Raw genomic sequence first — 21,748 nt, forward strand, 5'->3', positions numbered from 1 at the left:
GATTAATTTATATTTTGTTAAGTCAAAAAGGTGTAATACTGGAGTAGTTTGCATACAGACGTACATAGGGATATTGAATGGTGCTCGTTAACCATTAATTGGGATATTGCTCAAAATGGGAGGATGTCTTATTGCAACCTATATACAAGAGGTCGCCTTCCAGACTGATGTGAAATCCCTTCCACACTTACCATCACCGTTTTTGAAGATAATGCCTAATGTATCTCCTCCAAGCAATTTGTTATTGTACACGACCCACAGCGGCTTCATCTTGGAGTCCATGTACCTGCATTTCTCCACACTGCAAGCAAAAGAAAATGCAAGTAAGAAAGTAGGAGAGAAATAAAAAAAAAAAAAAAATCATTGCCAAACTACTGGAAAAATCATTTCCAGATGAAACCGTTCAAGGAAAACATTCTAAGTGTTACACAAAAATATTCGACAATTCAATTTATGGAGAGTTTGAAAGCCATATATCTAAGCTTGAATCAGAGTGGCCTGTTTGGGAAGGCTGCCAGTAATGTAAAGTTTACCCGTCACAAACAGTATAAATTACACTGTTACAAGGTATTTACATTGCCTTATATTATTATTAGATCACTTTTCTTTCTTTGGCAGTGGGAGCTGGGCAACAGCATAAGTCCATAAGGCATTGCATATTTCTACTGAGGCTGAAAAACATACCTGAAAACAACAAAATTTGAATAGTTCAAGGAAATTCAGGATCATTGCAACTGGGACATTCTTACACCAGTTCAGCAGGAAATCAGTCAGATAAGATATTATATTAAAAGGAGTTTAGCAAAAATCTTAATGTGTCAATAGAAAATTACTTAAGTTTCTGCTATAAAGCAGTCAATACTTCAATATATGAAATAGGACAATCAACCTGCAAAAGCCACTCAAATCTAAACAAAAGAAGGTGTGCCACATTAATAATGAACACTTGCAATCTTCCAAGAGATGCTGTGAAAAGCTCATGTACTAAAGAATGGTCAAAGCACACTCAGCTAATTAAATACAGGAAGGTATTATGAGTGTGCAGAAACCATAGCACGCACACAAAAAGTTATTACAAATTCGTAAAAAAAATCTAAACCATTACAAATATGCGATTGTCTTCTGACTGCACTTTGGGAAATTAAAAAGTTGAAAACACAACAATAAATAAAATAAGATGTATGAAAAATGTCAACAATGTCATGAAAAACATGTCAAAATGCCCTGGTTGTCTGAAAGATGGTTCTGTCACTTCAGCCAGAAAGGAACACGCACTTGGGTAGAAACACAGTTTGAGACGCCTGGGGCCTTTCAAACACATCATACAGCACAAACTGTTCTATGTGATTACTTCAACCCAGGATACGTTTGAAATTCTCTCTCAAAATCGGAAAAAGCGCGTCATGCATTACAAACCGTCCATCTCCCAACCCTCAAGACATTGAGGGGAAGTGACGATAACAATGTTTGAAGTTGGTTTATGATTGGCAACAGTTTGCTCAATATTACATTTCCAAGATTGGTTAAATGGCATTCCTTTTATTCAAAACATGCCAGATCACACAAGATGGAAAGTTTGATGTAACAGTGGAACTGGCTGCGACTGAAAGCTCTCAATCACTGTGATTGGTGGTCAGTTTGTAGAATACTTGTTGTGAACAAAAAAAAAGACCTGAAAAACAGAGGATAGCTCCAAATTCTGAGATGTAGGTCTCATGGAATATTTTTGACTCCTATAGTAGTACATCAAAAGTTTCTCCATTTGAGGCTCACTATTTGCAAAAGTGGAAAGATGACTGGTTTTCCTCAAAGCAACTTCTTCCCCATTACTGCAGTAGTGTCTTTGGTCTTTAACAAACCTCTTCAAAACAAAAAAATGCACGCATGTACACAGTTGTATGAACATGTACAGGCAAGTCCACTCTTTCGCAAATTGATCATTTTTGTGCTCTGATGCATGCAAGAGTACATAACGACGAGGGGAATTCAACAATGCTATTCACAGACGCTTTTGATCTCACCTCCATAGCAACAGGGGAAATGCTTGGAGGCCGGCTGACATACTCACTTGATTCCTGAGAGGAGGATGCTGGGATTGAGTGGCGAGTGAAGGTCAGAGAGGGTTTCTGCATACCCAGTCTGTCTCAAACAGGTCATCATAGCTTCTTTGGTCAGCATCGCTTCTTTAGTTTTGTTCCTGGCATTTTTTATTGTGCCCAGCTTGATTAATTCATTTAGAGCTTTCAACTTACTTAGTGCCTCAACCTACATGAAACAAAACATGCAAACCAGAAATATAAATTAAAATAGACTAGTTGCATAAACATTTGGGTGTACAGACACACGCACACAAGGCTGACAAACACACCATAAAGGTCAATAGAGAATGGCAGCTTTGTCTATGCTCAAATAAATGCTTATATGTACCAGTCACATAACACCAAGTGAGGAAAAACATCAATAGCAAATTACACAATTTGCTTTCCATTCTGAGTTGCTAAGACCACAATAAAAAAAAAACTGCCACACACTATTACGCTTTAGTCTAAATATATCCAACTTTGATGTTTTTTCCATTAAAAGAAAACTCTTACAAAGCACCACTTTACAATAATTCATACACACAATAATGAGTCAATTCTCTGAAATGAGTTGTGCTGTATTCTGAAACCAGTGTGATAAATAAAGATATATATAACTGAGGCAGATTTTGTGCCAAGAGACATTGTGAGAGGTTTTTGTTTGCATCTGAATTTACTACCACAGATAACAGTGGGATCTATGGGAGGCCTACACAAACAACTTCTCCAAATTATATGAGCAAAGGTTCTGCTTAAAAAAAAAAAAAAAAAAAACCTCAAATTATAGAACTATTTGCCTCCTTGAAATGGACAATGAATAAAAGATACAGCAAGTTTATTTTTAACTCGGAAAGCATATTTTAGGACTATACATTAATGTTGCCCCCTCCCATCTAAACAATTTTCTGTCTTATGTTCAAATCAAGGGTTAACCAAGTCAAGTACATCCCAGCAGTGGAGTCACAAAACAAACGGGATGCATTATTTAATTATTACACAAGTAAAACCAGTAGTTGTACACCACCGAATGGACACCGATTGCTTGACGGTGGAACTGTGGGTCGAGAATAGAAAGCACTTCAGAAATGAAGTCTTGCTTTTCTATACCAGGAAACGTCTGCTTAATCTAGATGGTTTCAGACTAAAAGCTGAAAGACAGTGGGGGGATTCGGAGTCAGTGTTGACAGGATGCAGGGGAAGCTGTAGGACGTGCGATTATGAAATAGTGGCCGCTGAGAGGTACCAGGTCAACAGCTGTCAAAACCAGCGCCCCGCAACCTCTCCCTGCTCCCAGGGCTTGGGCAATCGGCACCAATATGGAGGAGAATTGTGTGGAAAATGTGCCCTGCAAACAGGAACTTTTTAAAGTATTCCTGCTTTTCATTTTCTTCCATCTTTTGCACAGCAGGGAATTAAATCTACACTTTTTACAAGCAGTGCCGACACCTAGATCTGTCTGGTAAGCAAAGGTAATTTACCCGATTCCAGATTGTCTAGGTGTTGGGTTAGAAGGGAATTATATTGCTTTACTCCTCCTTCTAGGGCACATTATTTGCATACGAAAAACTGAGACCACTAATAACAAATCCATTCCATTCCAGAAATATTTTATATACAGTGTGGGAACATTGTACAGAGTTATACCTAAAATAGGTATACTATACATGTTAAGAAAAGACATGGGTTTGTGGTAGAAAAATATTAATTTAGAGAACAAAATCAGTGGATAAACTAAGTGTTCAAATGTACATTTGCACCGTTACAAAGCTTACATTGTTTAGTAGAATTAAACTTTTTTGGGTTGTTAAAAGGTGTTGAATGAACCGTAGCAATGTGGTCAAAATATAAAAAATGGACTCTGGAGAGGGGAAGCAGAAGTGAAACACAGACTTACCTGTTTCTTGAGAACCTCAATATGAGGAATGCTGCCCCGACAATAAGCTTCGAGTATTAATGCAAACTGAACAGAGACGGCAGGCATATGGATTTCAGACCTGCAAAGTACCAAACAAAAGCAACCATTAACCCAGTAAAAACAAACAGCACATGGACACATTGAGGTCCTTGTTTCTTTCTTGCTAGATATCCGTTTGCTATTACAGGAAAGGGGCCAACTTAGATCTTTTTTGGAGTGCATCATAGGGTAAATTTAAACTGGATCCAGTCAGGAGATCAAAAACAGGGGTCTTCCCTGGCAATTGTAAATAAACACTGGAGCCGCCGCCATTGGAGGGATATTTCTTATTTGTGTGTTTAAGCCACAAACGGGTGTTGTTTTACACGCACAAGGGCTGGAGTGTGTTGGACAGACGCAACAACCAACAACAGTGCTCTGAATGACTTGCCTTAAATGCCAAAACAGGAAGTGGCCTATCTTCCTATTGGCTTGCGCTCTTTCCAAGAGAAACCTGGAGAGGGCGCAATCGTAATAAGGCTCATAGCGCAGGACCTGCACCAGCTGCAGCAGGTACTGAGACAGTTCCTCGTCACTGCGAGAGGAGAGAGTGGGAGAGAGAGAGAGAGAGAGAGAAACATTTAACAATACAAACGTCACTCTAAAGATGTTCCCAGGCACAAATATTTGTATTTAAGTCTGCTGAACAGAAATCCTTTGAAATTCTAACTTTGATGTAACACCACCAAAACACTGTACTCCAACAAATCTTATTTTAAATGCATTAAATAATTCTGTATAGCATGTATCGGAGAAAAAAAACCCAATCAAGTTGATAAAGCAGCCAGGTCTTGCAGATGGAATATCTGGTTTTACCCAAGGAGTTGTAGGTTGGGATAAATTAAACTGGATGGAAAACACAACTGACTGCCCTACAGTATGGTAGAACAGCATAGAAAAAAGTTTCTTTCCAAGAGACTTGTGGAAATTGCTCAACAGAAACCTCTAACCTTTTCAGAGGTTTGCTTTACAGCTCCTATGATCCCTGACGAAATCTCAGAACTCCGTTATCCGAAAACTCATTAAACTGGCTTGAAACACCCTCCTCTCAAGAACAGCTCACTGGTAGTCAGTACAGAGACTTGTAGCAGTGAAACATCTACACAGCTGCCAATATAGAAATGCTATCCCCCTTCACCAAGAAAGATGAATCCTATCGGAGGGTAAGAACAAAAAACACTGAAATGGTTTCTGAATCTTTCAATCTCAGTACTGCAGCAGAAAAGCAGAACAAGTGCCAGTAGAAGAGGACTCCCAGTCCTAGCTCCTTGTGCTTCAAAAATAAACAAATGTGTATTATTCTGTGTTGCATACCATATTGTGGATTATGTGTTCCTTGTCAATTACCCTTTATAGACTCACTCCAATGGAAGGTATGTGCTCTTCATAGGGTAGAATGTGTGTCATATACTGCCAGTAAAGGAGCAACCAGTATTCTGAGTAACATGTTGGGTGAAAAGATGCATTGTGATTATGAGGGGGTCCCTAAAAGCCAGATGATTGTTCTGGTAGGGCAGTTTAGTAGGAGTTAAGTGATATGGACAGGTATTTAGCATTTCTAACACAAACACTATTAGTCCCATACTGGAAAATCTAAGGTGGTTCCCAAACACGTTGCAAAACTAACCAAGAGCACTGATATTTTCTAATGAAATTACTGTTGCAGCAGTGCACACTATGATTTCTCAAATTGTAAATTTTAATGAACATTCAGTGTATTGGCATGATCCAGAAATAGACTTCCATTCTACACTGAGAAAATTCAAACTAAAAACAAAACTATCATCCGTGTTACGAATCCACTGCTCAATGAAATTGCCCAGTTTGGTTTCTAAAAGGAACGATGATTGCTTCTTATGAGACAAATAGAAACTGGGCACAGGTACATGAAAGACAGAAAACAGGAAGTAACCCATTTCAGAGAGGGATGCAAGTGTCTGGGATAATCTGTACAGCCACGTTGTTGGAGCTGGCTCCCTCTGATCTTTACAAAAAATAGTTATGCGATTCTTGGATCAATAAAGTACAATTAATCTAAAAAGGAACATGCTCTTCTCATTTCACAGCCTATTTTAAGTGAATCCTGTGTCCTTAGCAAAGTAGTTTAAACCCGTTTAAGAAATTCCTGAACACCCTCCGGTTCCTCTTTACCAATTAGGTGAAACTGCTGTTCACATTACCCCACACTGCAGAACAATCCGGTGTTTTGTTAAATGTTCAGCAAAAAGCCATTTCAGAAGTCACAGGGGTGAGAAATGGCTGTCAGAGCCAGCTGTCACTCATTGCCTTACTAAATATCAAGTTCCACATTAAGAAATTTGGAATAAGGAAGGGATTCGGGGGGAGAAAAATCAGATCACTTTACAGTACCACTAATATTATTATATTACAAGAGAAACACTATGATTTGTTGGTGGTGGACAGAAGGTTATACTGTGGAAGAATGGAGACAAACATAACCGGGAAAATGTTAGGCTTCAACAAACGCAGACATGAAGGATATTTTTACACTACTTTTCTTTCATTACTGGTGTTGGAATAACTTTGCTTGAATAATTTGGCTTTAAAGTGCAAGCCAGTGTCTGGTAGGAATTGACAGACTGATGACAGATGATTCAACAAGGAAAACATTTAAGACTTCAGCTGGAATAAAAACAAATATGTGGATAAAGGCAGGATATACCTCATGTCTTTAAGACAGCCAACCGCGTATTCCCGTACATACTGGTCAGGATAGTTGAAATCCAACAGCTCCAGTGCATCCCTCGGACTCAGCTTGGGCCAGATCTGCAGTAAGGCTTGAAGCTGTGAACGACATACCCGAGAAATCAAGTTGGGGTTTGTCAAGATCTCACCCACTCATGAGCACCAAGAATGTAAATTACTAATAAACCACACATAGCATATAACTCTGCTCACTACACCTATTTTCCATGCTACAACACAGCACCGAGGGTTTATGCAAGCATAACAAATAATTTCAAACAAGTTTCACAGCACAGGCACATGTTTTGCATGACGCAGTTGATGAGCTCATTTGTGGCATACGTTGGAATGATTTCTAAATCCACAGGGAGCTTGCCATCATATATATATATATATAAGTGAAGTCCAGCATACATTGAAAGCTGTATGCATGAAATACAGAGTATTACATATCGCTGAATGTAAAAAAAGAAACTAATTGGATTCATTAGCTATGCTAGTATAATCTGGATACAGATTAGAAAAAAACATGTACACAATTTTCCACCAACCTCTGAACAATGATTGAACCTTTGGCCTTTCTCAGTTTAATGATTTAATAAAAAATAAAAAAAAGACTTAAGATGCGTCTTTAAAAAGGAACAAAAATTTAAGTCAATACGATATTATAAACCAGTGCCTAATAATAATACAATTATTCTGAATTTCCCCCAGTCTCAATGCAATAAGAGTCTCAAAGTCCAGACTTAGATTTCATCTTGTATTATTTCTGCAAAGTAGAAGGGGCAATTCATCGCCAGTCTATTGTTACAGCAACACAATCCCATTAATTAGGATTGCATCCGAGACCGTCTCTCCAGATGGCTGCAGTGAACACAAGGCCCATTAAAAAAAAAAAAAAAATACTAATACAAAAATTAAAAAATTAAAAGCTAACCAAACACACATTGTTTATACCATGGAGTTTTCAATGACAGGTCAGAGGAGGCTATTAGCCAGAAGAATTTGTCTGCCTCCGATTCATTTCCTTTCTTAAGTGTGCAATGCAAGCTGATGTTTGACTTTTGTTATTTTAACAATCCCCAGTTGGCAGGGTCTTCAATTCACACAGATAATAGCTAGCACAAAAGGATAGTGAGTGACACGTTTAGATAGTCAGTGTTTAAGAATGCAAGACCCTGAGGGTTTTCTGTTGTCCTCAGCAGTGAACCACAGTCCAGGACAGATGTGAAATGCAACCTGACAGCTGGTGTAGTGGAGACTACCCTTCTCCGTTATTTGTGCCAATATTGTTTTATTGGCACATTTCATTTCAATAGCTTTTATGTATAGTAGTGTAAACAGAATTCCAACAGATTTCTCACAAGTTACTGCAAGTTGTTTACCCTGGCTTTTTCCATGTCTATGACCACACCATCACCTTCTCAAGTTGTACTGTACTTCCATGTTTTCATAAAATGGGATCAATTCACTTCAACTCATCTTACTAGGATTTTTAATTAATATATAACCTGAAGCAATAAGCTTCATAATGTTATGGCAGACAGGGGATTTTTACACATAAACCACCGCAAATGAAACAAATCAGGAGAACAAAATTGATCACATTATACCATTTATCAGTTTCACGTTAACTGATTCTTGAAAATCACTTGATCATTTCCCTTATAGAATTAGTCTTCACTAATATGTCCATGTTGGAATTCTTCAAAAGCATCTGCTAGGTTTTCTGACAAAGAAAAACATTTCAATATTGAATCTCATATTTTAAAAACAAATGGCTTATGGGGGTGGAGAAATATTAATGAAATATGGTTCATTAGTTTAATAGAGCACAGCTAAACCAAAGCAATCAATATCTTCTGCTCAGATGGGATTTAGGCCTTTCATCAACCATCAAGGTGATTCAAACGGTATACCAGCCTTTAAGCAATGCTTTTTACCTGATCAAGTATTTCTCCAAGATAAACCATTATTCCTGATGAAAAACAGGCAGTATTTTTTTTTTTTCACTTTTATTATACATTTTATAAAAGAAAGCAAGGGAGCCAAGTGGACTACAGACAGAAGCCACACAGCCAGCCAGGGAAGTTCAGAAAAAGAGGACGTTTATTTACATTACTTGTTATTTGGGAACGGAAGTTTGGATCAGTGTGCGGTGCGAGCAGGGTGGGTACCTGGTAGCCGCCGTGTTAAGGTTAAAGGGCAACCCAAGAACTGTTTTTACAGCAGTTTATAATGTGCACAAGGGGCAGACCCAAATCCCCAATGAAAGTTGCTCAACACACACTCGAGAAAACAGAAATTTCATTACAGCTCTGCTGTGTCTTCAATTCTTTAGCCACAACCCTATATATTTAATAAGTGTAAAAGGTTGGAAGGACATTTAATACTCAGGCCCTGATAATCTAATTTGAGAAAAAAAAACACATCTGAAATTAATTTAAAGCATGTCAGATAATTCTGCATTAACACCTAGGGTTGCATTTCAAAACTTTGCTTTTTGTCCAAACCTCAGTGAACACAAAATGCAACTAAGAGAAAGCTAAGATAGAAAGACATTTGATTTAAGACAGGATCCTTTAAAAAGGATTGGTCGGCTGAATATCCAAATTGCTTTCACTCCTTTTTTGTGGTAATTTTAGCAAAATTACCACAAATCCAATCATACATCCTGCAAGTTCAAGATGTCATTATTTATAATGCTATCAGCAGTGCAATTTTCACTCCCTCACCCCCTCAACTGTTCATCACAGCATGAAGAAAAGAGCCCGGTGGTGTTCAGGGTACCTGTGCCATATCTTCATGCTTGTTCCACTTCACAGACAGCAGCAGTTTAGGCAGTGACTGGGGGAAGTTCTCCCTGCAATCGTAGCGCAATGTCCAGATGAGATCCTTCTCATTCTCGCACAGCTGAGACAGGGGATCTCGCTCCATTATTTCCTTTAGCTCGATGTGAAACTTCTTCCCTCCCCGGCCCTTTAGAAACACAAGGTTTCGGAATGAAACACTAGGTGGCAGCAGTGTACAACAGATGACAAAAAAGTGCCTTCAATTGAAAGGTTTAATGACTTGTCATGCTGCAGTCAGGGATAGGGTTGGTAGTATATAAATCTAATCCTTACCCACTTAAATTACAACAGAATGTACAGAAAACTATTATGTAATGAGATAATGATTTAAAATCCTCTGAAATTCACCTCAAAGTTGTGACATTTTGAAGCATGCACAATACCAAAAAGTCTATTAATAATTTAATTAACTTACAACCATAGGCATGCAGTCACTATGCCTTGCAATCTCAGCTGCCTTTTCCAAGATCTGTGAACCAAAGATACAAAATAACACTATTACACGCTGAGATGCATCTCCTCCACCAGGTGGCCTACTTGTCCACATTAGAAACTGTTCTGCTTTCAAAATCAAACAAATAAGCAGTTTATACTTAAATGTACAAGCTATTTTCATCTGATGAAGGTATCAACTCACTGTACACTTTGTGCTATATATAAAACCGGTTTATCACAGATGTACAACAACTATAAAAATGTGCACAACTCACATAAATATGTATATGGAACATTTTGGTACTTCCCAAAAGGTAAATCCCTACCACTATTACTGGTTTGTCAACCACTCTCTCACCATTACATTTGCAGTAAGGAAATACTTATGAATTGTATAAAACAAACCACCTTTAAACCACGCCATATTTTCAAATTGATATTCAACAAAACAACCTTGATATTAACATTTATTTTAAAAACGTATTGCTGAATGGTTCTTATAATGAGGTATTTATTTTCAACAGCACTAAAAAAATGTGTTTCATTACCCTACTTAGAGAACCCTTTAATGAAATCTCTAGAAATGCCTTTTCTGTCAAACAGAGAAAGCAGTGGCTAATAAGTACATTATTCTCCTGACAGGCATCTGGCTACTGATAATTAACTGGTTTAAATGAGCCGAGTGTGTGCACTGCACCTTGTCGAAGAGGGGGAAGATGATTGTGGATTTGGAGTGCTCTGGGAAATGGATGTGCAAAGCAGTAGCATTTTCAGTGTATGGATTGGTTTGTACTGTACCAATGGGATTGAGCATTTCTTCAAGTTCATCTGAAAGATAAAGGCATTTCCATGATCTTACACAGAGTCATAAGAAACAACAACTGTTGTGGTGGGCCAAAAGAGCAAACCCATTCTGCTGTATGGAACAGAGAAAGCACAGAGTCCAAGTGTGGCAAAATCATTTCAAATTGGATCAACAATTGCCTTAAGATAATTCTAATACCATTAATGAAAAAATATTTACATTACGGCCTTCACATTAGGAAATTAATAAGGTGCCAGTTGTACCCGATTGATTTAAAGGAAAAACCCTTCCTCGTGTCAGACCTTTGCTTACAATTTTGTGTAAGCTGTCCCAACAATACTCATTTCAATTTTCAGGTCTTAGTTTTATCATTAACCATGTAACCTTTGAAAATATACATCATTGTTTTTGAAATCAAATCAAAAGCGGTTCAAGTAACATACTGTAGCTGAAATGGTTATTCCACAACCATAAAGGCTTTCTGCAGCTTTTTGATAAATTTTTGCTTTTAATAATAAAGGATATTCTGAACCTTGACTTCGCAAATGTTAGGAAGACAATTTCAAAGATTTAAGTTGAAACCTGTATGCGAGTGCTGACATTTGGGCCTCATTTATTCCGGCATAAAAATAAAAACTCACCAGGAAAAGACGACCAGCTGTGAAGGATAATATCACCGGTCTTCAGCTGTCCACGGTAATCAAACACCATGGTGTTCACCCAGGCAATTGGATAGTGCTGGTAAAAGGGAGGGAGGGGAACAACATCAAGGCTTTATTTCAAAGAGATGCAATTTTTAACTTCTGCTGAACATAGACTTTTCTTGACTTGTTCTCTGAACGAATGGATGAATGAAGCCCACGCACAATTGTGGTATTATTAATTGCAGATGGGCACATGGCATTTCAGGAGATGCCGAGGAAATTCAATGTATTTTTAGTACAAAGGAAATCATCATCATCTGTAGACCAGCATCCGCAACAAAATGTTCTTGTAAATGTGCATGTTGGCGTTTAGCATGTAGGAGGAAGCTTGAAAGAAAACATGAAACCCGATTAAATGTGCAAGCTTATCCCTTCGGTCAAGTGGATTTATTTGCTTCTGTATTTTCAGAATTGATGTCACTGCTTGGGGGAAACTTAGCTCGTACAGAAGTTGCTTATTTCCCCTATTCTCTGGTCATGTATGCTAAAGCTATATACATATCTGAACACATTTACACACAGGCATGCACTTTCCTGTAACTAGAGGAAGTGTTATTCAGGTCCTGGTTTTCTGAAGTTAGAAAATGACTAATTAGTAATATGACTAGCAGTCTGAATACATTACATTTGACAGATTTTTAAATTAAGATTGTTTTTTTGGGGGGGGGGGTTGTTGCAATATTATACACAACATTTAGGTTGATGCTTGGCACTGAATAATAGACATAACATGTTAAATAGATAATGCATTTTAAAAAGTTGAAAATTAAGATCAATAGAAAGGGATTTTAGTGTGCATCACATTGTCATTGTTTGAAAAGTACAAAACCTAAAATGAAACTGGTTAACAAATGTACCCCTACGTAGCATAATATAAAACCTTTCACACTCTGTAGGGAAAAATTTAATAAAAATTCAACTTACTACTTTCCCTGCTTTCCTTATCGTTTGATACTTGGAGGCGTGTATGTTCTTGGTTGACTTTTGTTTTTTCACTTTGTCCATCACGGCATACACTGCGAAGCACAGCCGGGCCATTCTTGGCAGGTCACAGACATTGATGTCAAACTCCAGTGTTTTGTTCCAGACGTGTTCGTTCTTCCCACAGGTCTCCGAGCTCACGGCCGGCTTGCAGAGCAGTTCTGTGCCGTGAAACAGCCCTGCCCTGACCTGCACCTGAGAAGACAGAGCCAGGGAGCTTCAAATCCTGATTACATTCATTAACATTACACAGATCTGTACAGAGATATCCATTCAGTTTTAATGGTCTCTCTAAAATCAGAACTGAAAAATAAAATTATATAATAAGGATTGTGTGCATTTCAGCATCCATAAACCTGGTAATTTTTTGCTCGTTTTCTTACTGATCATTAAGAACTAAATGTAAAGGAATTAAAACCTTTATTTTCACATTTTCCTAAGCACACACTTGATTCTACAGATGCTTCAATATATACAAGGAAGAATAAAGATTAAACAATTAGTCTATTTTCAGAGTTGTTTAAATTACCATTTTGTAACTAAATGTATTTGCTTAAGTGATTCAATCCCTCTTTGAACAAAGCAGTGTGTACAAATCCCCCATGTCAGGGAACCGGTCTCTGGGAGTATTGGGTTTGTTGCTCTGCTGGTGAGGCTGTGCCAAGCACTGCTCACACTACACACATAGAAGTTTGTTATTTTCCCTCCAAAACAGGCTGTAAATACTTACGAGTATTATGCGACTAAATATTTTTGTTTGGCTAAAACTAATGTGATATGTTGGCATGGTGTTTTTATAAGGAAAGACCACTTTGTTACAAGAAGTCCAGTTTATCAGATTGCTCATTTGTGCCACCATTTTCAATAGGTCACTAAAATTCTGAATCTTACCTTGACCAATTCTTCTGCATTGACCTTGCTTCCTTTGACGAGAACAATCTTAAAAGGGGCAGTGACATCCCAAACACAGGTAGATATTTGCTAAAAATACAGAATGGTGTTGTTAGAGGATAGAAAAACAAACTAGGAGACTGTAAAAGGACAGGGGAATCCAAAGTGATGGCAGCCCAAATTCAATACTGAGCAGACTGACTGGAAAAATACAGCTACAGCACGATTAAGACTACTTCAAGACAAATAGATTGAGTTACATTTTTCCTCTGTAACTTTGGTGCATAACAATATAACAATATTTGATGGAAGGCACTGATTTGAATTCAAATACAGATTTTAAAATCATATGACTGCCATTCAACATCTAAGCATTAACCCACCCCATCAGTTTTGTAACTGGAAAAAGCAACTTGTTTTTGGAAATGTAGAAGTCAATTTGCAATTTGTAATGCTACAGTCTGTAAAGTAGTCATGTGCTCGCATATTTTGCACACTGCTGTGCACATGCTGATTGAGGGCTTGCTAGGTCACTGTTTGTACATGTCAATTCCAGTGCTGAATATAAATGTTATACACAAATATTTCACATATGACAGAGAAGCTTTGTGAAGCAGTCCACTGGCAAAAATGCCTCAAATAATACAATAATTTTGAGTTTTAAAATGAGAAAGTTAGAGGGCATGCAGACATTTCTTCAGAAATTGTCCATTACAATAAAGCAATCATATTCCTCAGTGATTAAGCTAATGATTACCACAACAGAGAAAACAATTACGTCTTCGTGTAACCAAGGTCTCAGTGCATGATTAACTCGCTTCGAGAGGTAGCATGGAGGATGAGCGATTAAGATGCACTTAGCCTTATTTACACATCAACAGCCCCACTGTGAAAAGAGGCTCTTGCCTACAAGGGCCTCTTATGAATATGACCGACTTATTAAAAGCCACTAAAAGGTCAATGAACCTGAATTAAAATCCAGAAAAAAAAAAAAAAAAAAAAGACAACCCATTTCACACCTTTCAAATGATGTCATGCATTTAAGAAACAGGAAGTAGATATCCCATTTGCATTGAGAAACTTTGTTACACTAGTGGTCCCTTCTGTACACAGCTCAGAAAACCAGATATTTGTTTTATGAATCAGGAAGACCATCAGTCCGAGTGTGTTAAGAATACAGGTGAAAAGATATATTGGGCAATTAGAGATGTAAACACATTTAAATTGCTTATGTATTCTTTGACCAGCTTTCTTATCTTTGCATCCTTTAATTCAGGATTTGTTTTTTCAACATTCACCTATACATGCAAGAGTGACAGGGAAGCAGAGAGGATTGCACCACGGTCTCACAGTAGATGCTTACCGAAGCTATTCTCCTTTTTGGTGGTAATGGGAGTGGAGGGTTAGAGGTTTTCCGATTCACAACTGCACCAATTGACGAGATCTCCTTTTCAAACATCTCCTTGATAGTGCAGCAGTCAACAAGGGTCAGGTGGGGGTTCTCTCTACTCATTACACAGGTCTTTACATACTGAGGTAAAGAAAATGGAGCACATGGAATAAGCCAAGTCACAAATGCATGCCAAGATTTAAGCATTCAACACATTGACAAGTAATTCATCATTATCAGCAGTGTCAGACTTAAGATGAAACAATGCATGGATTTAAGCCCATTACAATGAGAACAAATATCACACAGGTTAGATCCAAAAACTATTTTTGGGGAATTAGATTGTGTTGTGGCTAACAGACACAGTCAAATACATCAGCTGATCACACAAGTGTTAGTGTTAATGAAACCTCCTGACTTTAAGGTATATTGGTTTAATGCCCCTCTGGAAGGCAAACAAAAACAAGAGTTCAGAGCTTTTCCTATAAAAACTAAACATAATAGAATCAACCTGTAATAACATTTTTCATTATTAAAGACTCTAAATGACAGAATGTCATTGTTTGGCTGAGATTTGAAAGGTGAGAATAAAAGTCTCTACACAGCATTTCACAGGGGAAGACAAAACTAAACCATTTAAATGCAAATTGGGGTAATGTGTAATATTATTTTATACGTTTATAGTAATGTTAGATGTGCATGCGCCCAAGGCAAATGAATGTAAATATTTAGCTCGTGTGTGGACTTCTGCCATTTTGAATACAGAAAATGTGGCAAAAACCTGAGAGGACTCTCACCACACAAGCATGAAAATGGCCAACAGCATGGGCTGGGTTTTTTGTTTTTAAAACTCTGGTTGAAAGCACGAACACTGCTTGTGTTGCGTACACACCTTGTAATGGATAAGCGGGTGGTCACCAAAGAGAAACTCCAACTTCCCACTGACTCGCAGGACATAATTGCTGCAGTTCACCTCCTCTTCGTCTGTGCCATGCGTCGTCAGCCACTTTTTCACTGCTTGCTCAGTCAGGGCATTGGGAGTAGTGTAAGGAGAAATTATGAGACTAGCAGTGTCCTGACAGGAGACGAGAGAACAACATACATCTTTAAAAGGAATTCATGAAATAAGAGAACTATGGAAAAATGTCCTTGATCTATACATGGAGGTTTTAAATAAAAATAGACCCGTTATTGAGTTTTACTCCTGGGGACAATGCAAAGGATTTCAATAACAGTGTCACACTACATTAACCTGGGAAAACTTGGCTTGGCTTAGGACTAAAAATAATAATAATTAACAGGCTCAATTTGTTTTAGTTCATTAGCATTCAAAATAAAGAATGCTTTAAAATCACAGACCACTGGATTGTCAGGAAAAAACCTGCAGTCCACAGGAATTATAATGAACTGCTCACATGAACCCTAGCTGGGTTTCAAACCTGGGTTTTTAGACTGAAGTTTGCATTATCCTGAAGGATATGCTCAGATACAGCGAAGAATGGAATGAAAGAAAAGGTCAGGAGATTAGATTGTTAATTTATGAACATAAAACCGAGAACCACTGAACTTTACCATTACCTGAAATATAGACGGAGAAGATTAAAACTGAAATAAAAGCATGATCATGCTGTCAGACAATTATCCATAATGACCCATTGTAGGAATGTTTAGGACTCATTTCAGGTGAAACTATGCAGAATGTGTACCCCTGACAATGGCAGTTGCCTCAGATCACTGTGTAGGTACAAGCCTATAAAATTACAGCTAGCTGCCTTTGGCACAATTGCCTGGTGAGTGAACTTCAAAGCCAAGCACATAATTCACAGTGTTGTCCATGCACATGCATTTACATTATGGTTACAGATGCAATTTGGAGCTGAATCCAAATAGCTTTTAGATTCATAGAGCTTTACGAACTGCCATAAAATAGAGATCAGACATTACTTGCAGAAGCTCTCAGCCACTCTCAGAGAAAATAAATAGGTAAATTTAAACAAGCAAAAAAAAAAATCTCTGAAAGATGCTAAATGCTACACTGTGTGGTCCTTTCAATTAGCTATTGGAATGGAAACTGAATGGAAACGGTATTACAAATTCCATTTAATAATGCTTCATTTTCTTCCCATTTGCAGTTTGTAATTTGCCATAGACAAATCATACACTTTCCTGGCACTTGGGCACATTGATGATGAAAAGAAGAGAACATCTCAGAAAAAAGGCAAATGTTTTGAAACTGCAAGGAATGGATGAAATGGTTAATCTTTGTGCATACTTATATCATTTATCGGTCGAGAATGGCATTTCCAAAGCCTAGGTAAATGGGGCAGGTAGCCTACTGATGTAATATAATTATAGTGAAAAATCTCTCCTTTCTGCACTGCAATATCTTAATCACAGTTACTCACTTCCTTGGATTAACCTACTACTAATTCTGTGAAAATAGAAATTGTAATTGAAAAATTTAAGCAAATGAAAGTATCGGTCATTATCAGAAAATATTGCTCTTGAAATTATTTAAAAACCATCAGGGTTTAATTGACACATTTTAAATAAACATTTATAAGAAGTTTTATTTTGTATTTCATCACTACTTGAGAGATCACACAGATAATCATAGTAAGGAGGAATCTTAAAACACTACAGTAGAATGGACTCTTTAATATTGCCTTGCACTTGTAAGGAAATTGAAGTTCCAGCTTTACTCTTCAGAATTGAGCTGTAAACTAAAACAGCACTTTATGGTATTACAGAAAACTTTACCATGGTTAACCAGAAACCTAGTACCTAATTTCCTTATTGTTTGTGTCACCAGTCCAAAACCACAAAACAAAAAAAGTCAATAGGCATTAACTATAATCATGATTTTCCAAGAACTAACATTGATAACCAATTGGGGATAATATAAATGTAATACAAATTTAAAATATGCTTTTCAATCCATGTGATAAAGTAATACGAGAAAAGAGAAGCACAGACACTGCTACATTCTTCCCAAAATCCTTCAGACAGACAACTTAAAAAATGGGTGTCTAGTGTTGGTACAGTCCCTGAAGAAGTGTGTCAGGAGTTACCTCATTTCAGCCTAAAATATATAATATAATATACAGCTCTGGAAAAAACTAAAAGACAACTGCAAAATTATTAGTTTCTCTGGTTTTGCCATTTATAGGTATATACGTTTGGGTAAAATTTACATTTGTTTTATTCTATAAACTACGGACATTTCTCCCAAATTCCAAATATGAATGGAATGGCTGCCATACATGTAGAGATGTTGATTTAAGAAATATTTGCAGTGGTCTCAATTTTTCCAAGAGCTGTATATACTTTATTTCTAGGTCTGAATTGGGAAATATAAAATTGAATAGAAAGGAAAGAAGGATATTTGGGTCATTGACAAACCCAAAAGCCTTTTCTTCCTCCTTTTTGAGGCCTCAGACTGGCAGAAAGCTTAATTACCATACATAGCACATGTGTCTTCCAGAAAGGAGTCAGAACAGTTTTAAGGCTGAGCATCACCTGAATTCAAATGAATTATTGGTTATAAAAAGGTAGAACTCTTACTTACTCCGTCTAGAAATGCCTAGCATGGTTGTGAGAATCCTTTCACTTGTGAACACACTGCAGGTTTATCAGAGGCTTAAAGATCTGTACCTGTCCGTTTCACTCCATCAAATTTTCGAAGATGAACTACAAAAACGGCCTGATTCTTGCTCGTCTGTAAATGTTATGACTGTATGCGGTGAAGACAATGAGCTTCTGCCTTTAACAGTAGCACCAAATCCTCTCCCTCCCACACAGCTCTAAAGATGGACCAACAACAACAATTATCAGTAAGCACACTTCAGTAATAAAGTCTGTTATTTTAAATGTGTCCCAACAGAATTGTGAAGGGATGATATTTTTCTAATGTAAAACATCCACTGTCATACCAAATAAGACTACCAAGAACTGATTTCCCAATTGATCTACCAATTAGCTAATGTCTGACTTTTTGGAAACGCACATTGGTTTTTCAGGATTCACCTTGATATGCAAACGTGTTTGGGTAAGTCGGCAAAATAAAAAAGAACAACCTACAAACAAGCCCGAACAAGATTCATGGCTGCCAGCCATATCATCCACATTCTTCTTCAGTCAGTGTTTGAGGCTGCCTTAGGGAAGATTTTGACCTTTGTAAACCCAAGCTCTGCAATTCACAATATCCTGTGTAAAACTAGCAGAGAACTTACTATTTTGCTCTAAGAATATAATGATCATGGTATTCAAACCTTAAAACTTTAAAAACATGTAACTAAAAGTAACACAAAAATATAAAACACACAGGCCAGACAGCTAACAGTGCCATTTCTAATTATATGATTTAAAGTGATTTACCAAAATACCTTACAAACATGCATAATTCCAAGCATAATAATATTCATATATTGATTCAATGTTTAAAAACACAGATTAAATTAACAGTGACTGTTTTTCTCTCCAAACAAAACCAAACATTTTAGGTTTCACATTTAAAGGTTTAGGTTTTCAAAGTAAAGATGCATCAAAGTTATTCTTTTGTGGAAATATCTGCTGCTAGCCCAAACCTCTGCAGACCGAACCCACAGCCCTTACCTGGGAGTGATTGAAATGCATGGTGACTTTGACCATTCCCTCGTACAGTTTGTCCTGGATGCTGTCTGGGGTGCATGGATCCAGCTGTGGGGAGAAGCAGGTCTGAAGCCATTCCATCCATGTAAACATCTGGAGCTTCTGCATCTTCTCCTCGCAGATCCGGAACATCTTGGACCTGAAGTCCTTTACCTCCGAGTCTTGCAGAGCATCCAGCTCATGAAGACCTTTACAGAGGGGAATAAAAGCAGGCGTTTTTTTCATGGAGCCTCAGTTCTCCTCCTATTGAGGAAAAAACTACCACATCAATGCTCTAATTCAAGGATAACCACTAGGTTATTCACCAACAGGACCCAAATCCACAGCTTTCTTCATAGCACAGTTGTTTACAAACAGTTTCTTACATTATAAACCAGATTTTGAATGTAGGATTTATATTGTACTTGTGAACCTTCTTTCCTGGCATAAACTACATTAAATATATGAAAGCAACTGGCAAGCAACCAAAGATACCATCTACACCATCAGGAAATAGTGCTGTGAAATATTGAACACTAACAACCTCCTCCTTACTCTTGAACAGGCTATAAGTGTGTATCTGGGATCTGGCACAATCTGGTTGGTTTGTGGACTGGACAATGGATTCACGGCAGACTGCCCGTTACACTGGCTGACTTTTATACTCCCCAGTCCAACCAGGATAGCCTCCGGTGTACCTTTGCTTATGAGAACACCTATTTTGGAGTCGAGAAGGCGCTCCGCTCTGCCGCAGTTCCTGGTGACCAGCTTGAGGACTGGGAGGAAGGGTCTAACGTCACAAAGTCGCCGTGTCTCGTCCTCCAGTTCCTCGTGTACAGCAGTCTGGTTCACACATTCGAACATATACGACTCCATCTCCCCCAGGAAGCTGAACAGTGGGAAGGTCTGGGCTTGTTTCCATAGTAACTGCAAAGGATTAATAAAAAAAAATATATATATATATGGCAGGCTGCGGAAACCATAACCTGTTCCTTAAAAAGGTTCTAGTGCAAACTTTATAAAAACAAAAGACCTACCAATGACAGTTTAATTTGTGTATGGTGCGTTTATGACATAGTAAACAAAGCATTTAAGGAAGCAATTCTGAAAATACAATCCATCAAAAAACACTATTTTTTCACTTTGTACTAGGACACTGGGAACATTCAGGCAGTGACGTATCAGCCATGAAAGACATCAGCAGTCTTGTCTAAAGCCGCAGTGACATTAAAGTCTCAAACATTTAAATGTCTCAATGAAATGTTTTGTTTTCCTGTTGAAAGCTGATCTTTTGGATATGTCACATGATACGACATGCCGATAGGATGATGTGCGCAACACAGCAGAATAGTTATTTATATTTCAAGGGGTTGTACAGCGGAAGTAAAACCACGCAATATACAATACAAGAAAGCATCAAAAATATGACGGATGGAAGATGAAACAATTGAAACAAAGCAGGAATTAAAAAAAAAAAAAAAAAAAAAAAAAAAACCTTGAAACAAATTAAATCCTTGGGAAAAGGGTTTATTAGCAGGTTATTGTCCCCACTAGATTGCAAAGGAGTCAGATGTTATTTATGCCTGAGAAATAAGGAGCTGGTTTCAGACAAACATGGGATGTTTTCCCATCCAACTTAAACAAAGGAAACTACATTTTCAACACTAAAAGGGACTTTACTTTCTATTTACTTTCTTGCTCTAAACTTGTGAAATAAGTGTTACAGGAAATGAACAGGAAGAATATCTATATAAGCACTTCACATAAACTAGCAACTACAAAATGTAACAAGTTCCTTTGAAATTGATGACACTGTGCGAGTCACATGTCCAATCGGAATAACAACCAACACCTAGTGAAATACCAACTTGTTTTCCTGATGTCTTATGAATGCATTAATTCTGAGCAATTCATCTGGGCCATTTGGAGTTTTGGAAATCGTACATTTGAGAGTTTATTCCAAAATTGAATTCAAAACTAGCATACAGAATGTACTCACTATAGCTGAAGTTCAATGCAAAGTTTGCTTTGTGTGCTCCATAATAAAGGAGTAAACTTGACTTTCAAAAATGTGCTGGAGTAATAAAACACTATCACTACTAAAGGAAGGGAAGATGTGTGTGTTATTGAATTCCTTCCTTGCATTTGTGATTAAGCCTGCATCAGTGTTTATTCAGCCCAGATATGATGTAAAAACAAAGCACACTGCATAACAGTATACTTTGGTGTGACCCTTCCCCCCATAAAAATACATTACACACCACTGATGTTAGACCTTAATGATTTTGCAAAAAATTGTAATAACCACAACGTGAGCAAA

At 37.5% G+C, this 21,748-nt stretch overlaps 1 protein-coding gene across 2 annotated transcripts in view; it reads right to left on the reverse strand.

Moving 5' to 3' along the window:
* Window positions 1–21,748, reverse strand: part of pik3cb (phosphatidylinositol-4,5-bisphosphate 3-kinase, catalytic subunit beta) — a 62,032-nt gene that overhangs the window by 7,492 nt on the left and 32,792 nt on the right. For both annotated transcript variants that reach the window (XM_066709278.1, XM_066709279.1), the window contains 15 exons: window positions 20,127–20,355; window positions 19,414–19,637; window positions 15,692–15,874; window positions 14,773–14,940; window positions 13,410–13,499; window positions 12,462–12,713; window positions 11,475–11,571; window positions 10,726–10,856; window positions 10,009–10,062; window positions 9,532–9,720; window positions 6,719–6,840; window positions 4,427–4,570; window positions 3,976–4,075; window positions 2,069–2,265; window positions 192–301 (listed from right to left, as the gene is read on the reverse strand). In XM_066709278.1, the coding sequence (XP_066565375.1) occupies window positions 192–301; window positions 2,069–2,265; window positions 3,976–4,075; window positions 4,427–4,570; window positions 6,719–6,840; window positions 9,532–9,720; window positions 10,009–10,062; window positions 10,726–10,856; window positions 11,475–11,571; window positions 12,462–12,713; window positions 13,410–13,499; window positions 14,773–14,940; window positions 15,692–15,874; window positions 19,414–19,637; window positions 20,127–20,355 (2,290 nt within the window). The remainder of the gene's footprint in view (window positions 1–191; window positions 302–2,068; window positions 2,266–3,975; window positions 4,076–4,426; window positions 4,571–6,718; window positions 6,841–9,531; window positions 9,721–10,008; window positions 10,063–10,725; window positions 10,857–11,474; window positions 11,572–12,461; window positions 12,714–13,409; window positions 13,500–14,772; window positions 14,941–15,691; window positions 15,875–19,413; window positions 19,638–20,126; window positions 20,356–21,748) is intronic.

This window comes from Amia ocellicauda, chromosome 7 (genome assembly GCF_036373705.1).
Source record: "Amia ocellicauda isolate fAmiCal2 chromosome 7, fAmiCal2.hap1, whole genome shotgun sequence".
Taxonomy (NCBI): domain Eukaryota; kingdom Metazoa; phylum Chordata; class Actinopteri; order Amiiformes; family Amiidae; genus Amia; species Amia ocellicauda.